At 34.0% G+C, this 13593-nt stretch overlaps 1 protein-coding gene across 1 annotated transcript in view; it reads right to left on the bottom strand.

The window, feature by feature from the left end:
- The window catches only part of SPEF2 (sperm flagellar 2), a 78176-nt gene that overhangs the window by 16962 nt on the left and 47621 nt on the right, over positions 1–13593 (bottom strand). The window contains exons 25-27 of the mRNA XM_069002123.1: positions 13191–13292; positions 11429–11567; positions 10001–10242 (exon numbers count right to left, since the gene is read on the bottom strand). Coding sequence (XP_068858224.1) covers positions 10001–10242; positions 11429–11567; positions 13191–13292 — 483 coding nt within the window. The remainder of the gene's footprint in view (positions 1–10000; positions 10243–11428; positions 11568–13190; positions 13293–13593) is intronic.

The raw sequence follows: 13593 nt of genomic DNA, 5'->3' as shown, positions 1-13593 counted from the left end.
GAAGGAGCCAATGAACAACAAAAAGCAATAGGGAAAATTTTTACATCTTCTTTGCAGACTCAGATTTTGTAGTGCTTTACCATGAAGATCCCAGCTATGATAATTTTTATTTTGTTTTTTGCTAAACATTTCCCTTTCCACATTTGATCACTGGCAATCTAACTTAGCTTTCTGTCACACTATCTTATGTCTTAAACTGTTCAACTCCTACTATGATTTCCTTTATGACAATAAAAAATGTAGTTCCTGTATTTCTTAGGAGTTTCTGACTTCCTGAAATAAAATTTGTTTTTATGCACAAAATTTTAAAAGGATACTAATATTGTCATATCCCTTTTTGTGAGGCTACATGACTTCAGAAACATACATGAAAAGTATCTGAGGTGTTAGGGTTCCTCCGGGGGGGGAACCCCAACACATGGAATTTAAAGAACTTGCATCAAAACTAATGTCTGAAATGGGATTAAAGGATTGCAATTTCAACTCTACTCACAATTTATATAAACTATATAATTGTTTATATTAACTGTAGAATTGCTGATGTGCTTAGGGCAATTACTTTTACTTTATTACGTCCTCATGAAACATCTGATGAGGGACAATTCCAAAGTTATAGTAGTTCAAAATCTTCAGATGGACTGTGACTTAATTCCTCCTGACATACATAGATGGAATGAGGGAGTCTCTGAGAAATGGAGGAAATCCCTCATAAACAAGAAAACAAGACATGAAATACTTTCCTCACTGTGTTTTTAGATATTTTGTCTAGACTTCATGGATTTAGGTATGTATTACAGAGCACAGAACTGTTTTTGAGCATCTGATTATAATGACAAACAAGAGGTGACTCATCATTTCAGCTCAAGGGCTGTCAGTGCTTCATAATCACGGAGAGACACTGAGAGTGGGCAGCTACACAGACGATAACCAGAAAAGAATACTGGTGTCTGCAAATGGTACTCTGCAAGCAGTGAAAGAAAATAATGTCCTCTATGAAGGAAAAAGGAAAACAATTCTCAGAACTGGCTTTTTTCCACTTAGCAAGACTCATTCCAAAACAGGTATGCTCTTTACAAAATCCTTTTGTAAGTACAAAATAAAAGGACCCAAACCTAATAAGTTTTAGTTTAATAATGTAAGAGACCAAAGAGAAAATTAAACATTTTTAATTAGAAGGAGTAGCAAGCATCTTGTAAAAAGAATCAGTATTCATGAAGATTTTGAAAAACTGGAGGGATGGTCAGGATCAGTAAGTAAGTTTCACCAGAAACAGATCAAAGTGCTTTTTGGAAATGGACTGCACAAATTGATGCATTTATTACATTGCAGATAAAACAATTCAGGAACAGACTTCAAGCACATTGGAGAACAGGATTAGAATTCAAAGTGAACTTTAAAAAGTGTAGATAAAATCTAGAATAAAAGGACACTGTCCAATAAAGATAAATGTCAAGTGCCCCACTGGGCTGAAATAGTGAACTGAATAAATATCACAATGGGAATCTTACTGCCAAAGTAAAATTTCTATAGAAAAGTCTCTAAGGATTATGGCAGATTACAATATCATCAGAAAGTACATGAGAAGTCATTGGAAATAATGCTTTTTTTTTCCCCAGACATTAAGGCTTCTGCTATAGTATGATTTTCGAATCTCTAGATCAAGAAGGATGTATGTAAACTAAAGACTACCCAAAACAAAGCAGCAAGAATCATCACAGGCTTAGAAAGCATGTCCTGAGAGGTGAGGTTGAAGGAATTCTGCTGGTTTAATGGATGAAAAGAAGATGATGAGAAAACATGCCCCCTCCCTCCGTCATGGAAATGGCCTCAGTGTTACAGATACAAACCCACTATTTTTTGGTTTTTCTTTCTTTTTTTGTTTTCACCTGCTGGACATCCTCGGGACATATCTTCAAGCTTTTTCTAATCTCAACATAGTTAAAAACCTCCATTTGATAACTCTGAGGGAAAAGAACCCTCTTGGTAATAGTGATTCAAGAGAAAACCCTTAGAATTAACAATTCTAATATATAATAAGCCTCATATCTAATAAGGCACCCCATGAAATATATAACCAGTTGCTTATTAGGCAAACTATATCTAAACATTTTTCTTTTTTTTTTTTTTGTCTGAGAAATCACAAGTTCAGATATTTTATATAACGCACAGTACTGATCTCTTTTTCTGACCCCTACAGATTAACTCTCCTGGAGTGGACTAATATCCTTTAATGAGGCATTCCTTCAAAACCTACTACTTCAAAACCCACTCCATTTCTGACACACTGTTTATACACAGAAGTAGCATGAACATCTATGCAAAACACCAAAAAGAGACTGTATGTGTACATATATATATATATATGTTTGTGTGGTATAGCATAGCAGAGTACAGAGCAGAGCTGTAGTACAGTAGGGTGTGGGGTACTGGGTATCTTCTGCTGTTACTACATTATGTTTTAAATTGAAAGTAGAGAGCTTCTTGATTTAGAAGAAGGTTGATTCAAAGGTGAATGACCTCATATTAATTTCTCCCAAATTACCTGTAGTACATCTTCATTTTCTGTGGGAGGAACTAATAACGGTCTTTAACAATTTAATTTTCGCTATCTTTTGAAAAAAATCATTGCTAATTCCTTGATGGTAGCAATATATGCTGCTGGTATGCTTTACCTTTTGAAATATCAAGTAGAAACATGCATTCAGAATATTTAGGATTATTAAAATATATATTCTCTAAACTATACTCATTCTCAGATCCTAGATTAAAAATCAAGATACAGCATTCTTATTGCAACCCTCACAAATATTCTTACAAGTAAATAAAAAGTAGTTCAAGCTGTGAACTATATTAGTAATATCCTGTCTGTAAGAGTACTTGCTATGGAAAGGCTAATCTGTGCAATTAATAATCAGCACTGGAAAAAAGGATTGGTTCTGCCTTTGTAGGGAAGTTTTCAGAAGGACAAGTCTGAGAAAGGTCATGTTAAAGTTTATCTGGTTTGCACATTCCATCAGGGTCTGTATGGGGACAGCCAGATTTAGCAATAGCATGGTATCTTCTAAAAATATTTTCTACTCTACCCAATGTTATGGAGTTCATGCTCTTCAACATCTGCTCAGCAAAAGCTGTATCTGGTGAAGCAGAACTGGCAGCTTCCATGCAGGTAGCCCAGGCATGAGCTTCACTACTCTGGTGTGTATTTATAAGTTCAAGTTTGAAGTCATCAGTGCCAGAACAAAAATTATTAATATTTTCCCCCAAATCCACGTTATGTTTACGACATGGTACACAAAACATTATTCCCCTTTCATCATCATATTTTAACCAGGAGTATTTCGTTAGCCATATTTTTGGAAATTGGTGATTCCTCTTTGTTTTCTGACGTTCCAAATCTTTCTTCTCTTTCCCTCTGTCACCAACTTCTCTGTTGCTAGAAGAATTATTCTTGAGTTTAAATTGCTTCAGTGCTCTTATGGCTATAATTTAAAAAGAAACAACTAAATATAAAATAGTTTTTATCTGATAAAATATCAATTGTATGTTTTCTTTTTTTATCTATATTTATCTTGTTAATTTGGAACTAGACTGTGACTTGAAATGAACAGCCATGAAAGAGAACAAGGAAAACAGATCTGCTCTTAAATAATTTGAAGGCTACCCAGGATTCTTGTAAGAAATGGTCAGTTTTGAATTTTGACTATCAGAAGTTTGTCAGTATGCAACCCATGAAGTGCAGCAGCATCAATGCTATTTTTGAAACAGAGAAGAGCAAAGTTACGAAGTGAAATTCAGAATGGTCTTATAGGCAAAACACCTCCAGAAAATACTGCTGAAGTCACAAACTTACTACAATGTCCATTATACCTGGCATTGGCAGAAATGTTAACTTGGAGCAAATCTGGAAATATATAATCAAAAACCTGAAACAGAATGCCTATGATGCATATGTAGTAGCTGACATGATCTTCTTAAAATTTATTTACCTGCAAATGGTATTATTACTGCTTTCAGAACTGTATAAGCATTCTTAATGCACTGACATTGTTCCCAACTTTTCCCCAATTTTTCTGAAGATAGTCACTCTTGTGTTTTGTAGGAGCAAATCCCATAAGCAGACATTTTTGAAAATTTTATTTCTAGACCTCATTTATCTCCTACTTTTGGCCTGTAATTTAATGATTCTTTTAATACACATTTGCCATACTTTTAGGACTTTGAAAAGAAAACAATCAAATAAGCAAGAGAAATTTCATGCAGAATGGAGGCAATAAAACTAGAAATCTATTTTTTCACTAGGAAATAACAAAAGTAACACCCAGCAAATGACCTAAAATCTGACTCTCCTTATTGTGATGTGTACCTCAAGAAACAAAATTAATGAATACATTAAGCTAATCATAGAGAGAAATGCCATTTCTGGTGCTTTAAAAGGTCTTGAAAAAAAGAGTTTTTGCATGCCACTCTATTTTAGAAGAAGGAGCAAATTTTTATATATATATACACTATACAATTTGTGAGAACTGTTTGTTCCCACTGTTAAAAAAAGTGACAGTTTGTTCCATTCTATTCTAGGCATCCTGAAAGGCCATAATATTAATAAAAGAAGTTAGGAACATGCAGTTTAAATACATTTCCAGTATGAATGATTCTTGTAAAGAACTTAAAATCTGAGGTAGCAGATGTGATCCACATGGTCAGCAAAACAAACTGTCACAGGAGGTTTTTCTGACATGTGCCCAGGTACCATACCCAGAACTGAAAACAGGAAGAGAAATATTCTTAACACATAGTAAACATCTTCATTAGGCAGACACAAAACTACAAAGTAAGGTGAAAAAGAGGTGGAGGGCTGGATAGCTGGATCTGCAACTTCAGAAGTAAAAAAGGTGTAAGGGACAAAAACATTTAAACACCTCTACAGTGCCTACTGCTTCTTTAGGCATATGGAAACCTGTGGAAATTTTCTGGTGATTATATAAATAGGGTTTGGAGAAGACCTGTCATCCACTATCAGGGATAATATTCCATATAAAATGGGCCTTCAGTGTTACCAACATTTTTTCAATTCACATGGAAAAACTGGGAACATAGGAAAAGATGGGATCTGTCGCAGAGGTACCTTGGAAAGAAGAGAGGATACAAAAAGAAGCCAGCCTTTACTACTTGTGAAGCAACTTCTTCACATAAAGTTTGTTATCAAATGAAATAAGGAAGAAAACTAATGTAGGAAAAGCTACACTTGGTAGGATTGTTTTTCATTAAAATGTTCTTAAAAGGCAGTATCATTCCCTGACACACATGGTGACTGGCAAGCCTTTACATGTTTCAATAAGCAGTGCAGAAACTTCATAAACAAATGCAAAAAAATTAATTAGTGAAGAAATTAAGATTATGACCACAAGTGAAACTGAAAACAGAAAAAATAAATATTTTAAAAGGAGTATTATGAATGACAGCAGCATAAGTTTACACTACATCCTGTGAACCAGGACCATGACATTTTAAACAGAACCTGTTACATTTAAATAAAGAGCAATCACCATGCCTCAGTTACAAGGCAGATACACAAAAGAGACTATTTCTTAATGATACACCAGTCAGTAAAGTATTTTCTATAGGCACTGTATAAAAATATCTCCATAAACTAGTAGTAAATCTCTACTAAAGATTCTGATTATAAATTTACAGATGCAACAAAATATGAAGAGATTGTAAACTTATACTAGAGATGAGAATTATGTTAACATTTATTATTATCATCAAATTTTCCAAAAACATTTGAACAGATTCATATTCCCTTCTATTTTCACTGAGAAAAACGTTTCCATAGCAATTCCTGACTAGAGGTTTGGATAATGATCCATTGCAAATTACACACCAAACTCTGTAGCAATTTTACAAGGATGAATGAGTGAAATAAACCCCGAGGCTGAATTATATTCTTCTAACTTCAGGACTCTAAAAGGTAGTAATATGGGATACTTCTACCCTTAGATGAAAAAGATGGGAATCTCAAAAATGTGGTATTTTCATCCAAGTTGTTGATAGGCTCCTCACTCCCTACAGGTCAATTTCACTGTAAATATTTACATAATTTATTCATTAATTATTACTTGTGCTGCTATGTGTCCGATCTTCATTAAATAGCAAGAATTGGGATTTTAAACTTAGAATCACCGTGAGTTAAGGTTCTTTTGTTGCTGCAGAGATGCAGTGAAGGGAGAGGTCCTCTGCCATGCTGACTGAAATTTTAAAATTTTATATATCTATATATTCAAATGCACAGAAACGTATACAAGCATATTAAATACATTCCACAAATTTCTGAACTTAAATAACATACATGACATAGTAAGAGACATAACAGGAGGTGGAAATGAAACTATTGGTAGAATTACTAAGTTTTCACCTCCTCTGTCCACAAACTTACAAGCTTTCTCATTTCCAAGTTTTAAAAATACACATTGAAGATAAATAGTCTTTAAAAGCTGTAAGTTAGAGATGATTAAGCTATTCCTATGCTCTCATATGGACTTCAATCTCCATTTGCATCAAAGGCAGGCAATTACTGTTCTAAAACCTTGAATTGTTTCTACAAAAGTGCTTGTGGAAAGAAAGCATAATCTAGAGACATTATCCAGGGTAAGCATATAATTCTGACTCAACAAAATATTTAATTAAAAAGGCAACATTTCAGCTGAGTCTGCTCAAAATCTATCAGTTGTAGAATTCAATGGACAAGTCCACAATTTGAAAACAAACTGCACTGCAAGATGGTCATAGGTTGTCCCTTATGTTTACATCTTAGCAGACTATTTAACAGTTTTATAAATAAGTATTTTAAACATTTTTTGGTTACTAGGTATAGAACTTTTTTAAACCTGACAGATTTCTATCTATTCTATCTAACTATAGAATAATTTCTATAATTAAACTGGAATGGTTCATAAGGATCATGACTGTGAAAAAGAAAATAAAATTTAAAATTCTCTGGCGTGATTCAGTAATAAGATGGAGAACAATGTTGTGATAGAATCTGCTTTGATCTGCTTGGTAATGCAAAGCCACACCCCACACCCAAACTGCATTCTCTGAAACAGCTTTAGAAGAAAATGAAGACATTCCATATGTGTGCTAATTAAAATGACAAGAGATATGGTCACAAAAGATCACAGTGTTGAAGAGAATCAAAGGGGATGAGATCTAATAAATAATATAATTTTGTTGATAAGAAAAGCATACATTCAAAAAGGCTGTAAGAGAGAAAATAAAAAAGTGAATGTTATTAGCTCCATTTAAGACTTGCCACAGCTCTTCCTATGAAAAAGCACTCCCAAGGTAATATATTAGAGCGCTGTTAACAACTTGACCAAAGAGTTAGTGAAATTCGTCAGTGCAGACTCATGTTGACTTTAGGCAATAGCACTTTGGATAATAATAAAACAAAAAATAAATTTCTTTCTAAAATGAAAGACTGTCAGTAGGTAGGAAGGTCCAGCCTAGGCTGGTTTTTTGTCCAATAGTGCTTAGAATGAAGAGTAATGTGCTTCCATGGAGAACCAAGTGTGCAGGACAGCACAAAGTTGTCTGTGAAGAATCTGCAGTTCTTTAAAACTTTAGATTCCTAGGAAACACAAAACTGTTTCATAAGAATTCTTCCATGAATATAAAACATTTTTAAGTACACTGCCACTCCCACTTTCAGCTTTAACTTTGGCAATTTGTTAAACATATCTTGAAAATACTTCCTTCTGACATTTACCAAATGTCTTGTCAGAAACCTGTTTATGTGTCATTTCTTCTACTATAATCAGCCCTCCATTGTTACTCTTTGTTTGCTTGCATTTTTAAGCAAAAACTGCTTCTTTTAATCTCCATGATGCTTTAGAAAAGCCTAATTTCCAATTTTCAGAACAACGTTAGGAAATTTATTATTAACTACTACTTCTACTACAAGGAGATTGGTAGGTTTATTCGATTTAGACTTGCCCAATAACCTACGCACCATGTGCTTACTTATGTGGATTTCCACTATGAATGCTGAGAGATCTGTTGGGGTGGGTAAGAATAAGGAAAAAAAAGATGTTTGTCAGGAAATCTAGATCTGTTTGGAGGTGCTCCAAGGTAGGGATTTGTCTGTTACTTTTTGGTATCTCCTTTAGAGATACTGTTCAACAACTTCATTGCCACTGTGCTGGGTGCTTTAGTGTTTTTCCCTCTTTTGTTTAGTGAGAGACTAACCACTGAGATAATTTTTCTGTTGACCATTCTATTGAACAAGGAGAGACAGAAGGCTATGAAAAATTTTCCTGATGTTTTAGGAAAGAAAGGAGTCTATAATGAAGGGAAGTGTTTGCCTTAGGAAACCGAGGATGTGATTTATGCTGTCTTAAAATGTATAAGAGAATGGGAGGAAGTATTTCAAAGGTGACTTGCACAGCTTTTCCTTTCCATTCTAATTAAGCTATCCAAAACCAGTAAGCATCTTAACTTAATAGTCACCAAACAGAAGATAAATGCATGGGGTTTGGGACCTTATTTTAAGCAATTGTTTCCCATTGTCTCAGAGAACAAGAAACAACATTCTTTTACTGTCTCAAGACTGCTAAGCCAAGAAATTTCCTTTTTTGGATAGTCATGCAAGTCATGTTGGGTCCTTTAGTGAATATAATACTATCAAAAGGGAAATATTGTAGAATGATAAAGATTTAAGTTGTTTTCTTGCTAATTATTACACATTTACAAACAAAATAGTTGTTCTGCCTTAAAAATGTCAAGAATATTAAAGTCTGTAATAGACAAAATTTTTTAGTTTTAAATATCTTAATAATTAATGATCTAAAACCATAAAAACCTTTTCAACTGGAAGTACCAATCAAACTGGTTTCTGTATTTCACTTCTATGGCACTGTAATGATTACAAACACACAGATTTTTAGTTCCATGTGCCATTATATATGCAATACTATCTGCAGAATAGGTCTCTACAGAAGATATTGAAATGCTTACACACACATCCACACTCCTACACCAGAGATAAGATGATATGCATCTCTCTAAGGGAAAACTGTATACATCTTTCTCCCTAAAATGGTTTTATATTCAAAAGAAAATTGGAATTGCTCTATAAATATATATGAAAAGCATTTCCGAATAAAGAATTAAACTCAACTTCATTGTGCCTTTGTGGCCTTATTACACTGGAAGAATTAGATCTTAAATTGTAAGCACTTTTTTACACATTGTATTTCACAATCTTAGTGGCAATAATACTAAAATTATAATTATAACATGGAACACTGGTAATGAAACACTCTGCAAATACATGTGTAACTACTTTCCATCTCAGTTTAAAACTGCCTTACCTAAATTACTTTGTAATATTTATAGTCTCAGGAACTTTTGCAAGTAAATCTTTTTAGGCATCCTAAGCCTTAAGTTCCCATAATTAGAGGGTAGACATACAATAAATGCATGTTTAAAGGTAAAAAAGAAATTACATATCTGAGTTAATGCTTGCAAATCACCCAAACAACAGGCACACATTGACTTGAAGAATATAATAGTTATAATAGACCCTACATTACAGTTCATGAAAATACTGATCATTTTAAAATTGTGTTTTAAAATAATATAGCTTGAGTGTTCACTGAGCTCTCAATTAGTAACAAGTTAAAGACTTGCATCTTTAAGCAAAGGAAGCATGATGCATATTGTACTAAAAACCTATTACAGAGACACTTGTCAGAGGAATACTAAACATGTGGTCTTAATGATGAAAAGCCCATAGTAAAGCCATTAAAACTTTCAAGTGGTCTGTTATTTCATATTTTCAATATTCCCCACAACTACTTTGCTTTTCTATGTAGCAGGATCTTTAACTGTAGTACAATCTTTAACAATATAAATAACTAATGTTTAGCAGTTCCCAGTTACTCTAGATTTTAAGTACATAACCAACAGTTCCTTGGGAGTTAAAAGAAAAAAAAATTCTTACCTTCAGGTGCCAGCTGTAGAAACTGCTTATGAATTGTAGTAAGCTGTGAAATAGTTAGAGTATTACTTGCAGAGGTTTCTATACATTGAAATTCTGGTGGAGGAACAGGGTCAGGAACAGGGTCAGGAACCATTTTTACATCGCCATTGATGAAGAAATCTGTTTCTTCTAAAGTCATTTCATATTGGATTCTGCTAGAACTCTCAATATGATGTCGTGCAACCTCTACCAGCTTTTCAACACTGAAAGTATAAATGTAGAAACCCATGAGTACTTATAATACACAGTGTTAATAACAGAGCTTTAAATTTTAATGTGCTTCTGCTTTTAAGGCTCTCCTAAAGTAAGAATTATAAAACCTCTGTGAGAATTCTGTAACTACCAAAATCATAATAAAGTCTACTTTTCCTCTGGGTGCAAGAAATCTTTTGATTGTAGTCAGAAATTTATATAAAGTCAGATCTAAGGCACAGAAGAGACTTGATGGAAAAACATGAAAATACTTTCTAGGCTAGCATAGTGGAGAGGCATATGAAATCCTGTTTCAAGTGCAATGAGTACAATTTATACAGAGAAATACATCAGCTGTCTATAATGTTCAACTAGACGTAGCTTTGGCTTGGAGTGTCAGGTCAAAGGATATGATATTCTGTAAATACTGTGTCTTGTCAAGAGAGCAAATAAAACTGGCTGGAAGGAAGAGGCTTTTTCTCTTTGAGCTATTGCCCATTAAAGCCTTCACATCCTCCACTTATGCCTTTCTTCTCGAACACGCCCTGACACGGATCAAATAGCACTGTCCCAGGTATGATTCAAAAGTTAGTATAGGCCAGACTTGCAAAGTGGAAAGTGACCCCTTTCCTTTACAGAGGAAAAGCCCTTTAATGATAAGGACATTGATCATTCTGTGCCAGATAGTCTAATGTGCTGTAGTGATGCCAAGTACATTTTATTTACTAGGACAGAAAAATTGTGAAGGCAGACTTCTTTTTTTTTAAAAGTTCTTGAAATAATTTTGGGAAATGCAGTATGTGATGATAAGAACAATAAGGTAGAATTTTCCAGTGTGTGTACAAAACAGGAAAGAAAATAATCCCACACTCCAAAGTGACAGAAGCTACTGAAATGATACAGTGCTTTCTACTAAATGGAGTAACTGATTGTCTGCTCATTAATCTGCTAAACCTGTAGTCTAGAAAAATAGCATAGCATGATGATCACCTTTACAGCTACAAGCAGAACCTTTTAATCAGCCAAGAAATGAGCTATTAGCATTCAGGATTTTAAGATAAAATTAAATGAAGTTATTATTTTCTAATTTTTTTTTCCAAATTACTTCTTTCTATATAAACAACTATATTTACTACCACAGTCTAGGTTAAAAAAAAAGAAAAAAAAATAATCCTATTTAAAATTGATATACATTACCAGGATATTTCTGCCAAGAAGGTGGATCCAAGCCATTTTTCCATATCTTTATAAGCCTCTTCTGCTTTACATTTTAGATCCTCAAGAAATGCTAAAGCTTTTTCTTTTATGAGCTCTAGTCGAGATTTTGTGGCTGCCTCTGTTTAAATGGTAAAGTAGAAATGAATAATATTTATAAAATGTGAGGCATGCTCTCATGTCTAAGCACCTGAAGTTCAGCATATTTAACTGTTTTTAGCTAAAAGTACCTTAGAGGATACTTGGTGCCTGGCTAGTCACCTTTCTGTAGTACAGTTAAGGCTGCTTTAATTGTGGCTTCTCTACATGTTCTTTGAGTAGCTGCTATCAGGATGTCAGGTAAGTGTATGAAAATTTTTGTCTCCCTGTATTTTCTGAAGTAGGTACTGCACAGACCACTGATAAAGCTGTTCTCTTAACACTAACAGAATAAAAGGCAAGGTACATTGATGCAACAGAGAAATTAAAAATTAAATCAATGTTAAAAACTTAGCAACTATACACAACTAGTGCCTTTGCTAGATTCAATGTATCTGTATAATGAAAATCAGAAGTCACCAAAAGGTAACTGGATAACAAAGCTGCAAGCGAAACAATGATTCTCAAATACCAGCTATGTGCCTGTGCAAATAGGAAATAGAGCTCAACATGTTCAGCCTTCCTTAGGTTCTTGGCTTTTTTTCTTAAATACAGAATTAAAATGAACTAATGTCAAGGGAAAAAAACGCCATGTTAATGAATCCCTAAAATTTATCTTCTAGCTATTAGGATCTTCAAAGTTATTACTGTTCTTCTCATTACCCCAAAATCTTAGAATATTTATTCTTGAACTGCTTTTGTATTAAACCGCATTGAAAGTTGTAGGTGTACAAGGTTCACAAGCATTTGGCCTGATTGGATCTAAAGAAGCCTTATGAGTTTTTTTGGTTTGTTCAATAACTGCTGTCTGCCCCTCTACCTTTCATAATAAAATACTATGCAATAGTTAGCCCACCAAAGAGGTACCATATTATGATGGGCTTGCCAACTGTTGCCAAATAGAATCTATAAAAGCTGGGTTCTATCTTCCCTTTAGTGACAAAACAGCCTTTCTCTAGTCTAAATCTATCTCAAAAAAAATTTTTCAAACCATTTTCAGTTTGGGACTTCCTTTTTTCAAACATCTACTTTTGGCTTAAATGAACCACTTGGTTTGGAAGTTACTGGGTGAGACACACAAAGAGACAGAATGACTGAACAACACGTAGGTTTTGGAAGAGTCTGTCCAGAAAAAAATTTGGAGCAACAAACAAAATCTACGTCCCCCTGCTTGAATTCCATGTTGCTTGATGAGGAGGGAATCAGAGAAAAACATCAATGAAATATAAAACTGCCAACAAATTCTTTCCCAGAACAAAGCATTTCAAATACAGAATCCAATTCAATTAAATATTGAAGTGTGAGTAACAATATTTTCTCTCAGGATGAACATTTGCTTAGTCATGACAAATTAGATTAGATGAAATGAAACAGAAGACAAAAGGAATGAAAATCACATTACTTGCTTAAGTATATTTACCACAGAATCACTGATGATTACCACACTAAAAAAAAAATCCTGATTTCTCCAGACATGACTCTCTCTCCTTCTTTTTCTTTTAATCCATCCATTTTCCCTAGAGTCTCTGGTTAGTATTGATTAGCACACTAATAAAATTAGGAATAACAATCACCTACCAAGGTAAGTAACCAAATAGTAACATACCCTCATGTTTCAAGGCACTGAAATATTCTTGCTTTATTTTAAGTGCCAGTTCTTGTTTCCTTAATTCTTCTGGGTCTATAGGAACTGGACTGGCTTCTGCTCCTGCAGGAAAATAGACTTCTCAGTCTTTGGACTTTGCTTGTAAATTTGTGTATCATGAAAATTACACTTTCCACCTTACTTGGTGTGACCATTTATGAGAATACAAAGGTGAATACTCAGTCAAATGTATTTACATCTGCAAGCCATGCTAAGGTTAACACTGCATAAAAATATCCCAGCACATACAACTGTATTAAAGTTGGTTAAGCAGCATCCTAAAATGTATTTCTGAATGGAAAATCATGACTAAGTGTGCCTCTCGTTTGATTCTAGATGGTCAGAATGTCCTGTTTGACCTTAG

This window comes from Aphelocoma coerulescens (assembly GCF_041296385.1).
Source record: "Aphelocoma coerulescens isolate FSJ_1873_10779 chromosome Z unlocalized genomic scaffold, UR_Acoe_1.0 ChrZ, whole genome shotgun sequence".
In the NCBI taxonomy this organism is placed as follows: domain Eukaryota; kingdom Metazoa; phylum Chordata; class Aves; order Passeriformes; family Corvidae; genus Aphelocoma; species Aphelocoma coerulescens.
This window is presented reverse-complemented; position numbering and strand designations above follow the sequence as displayed.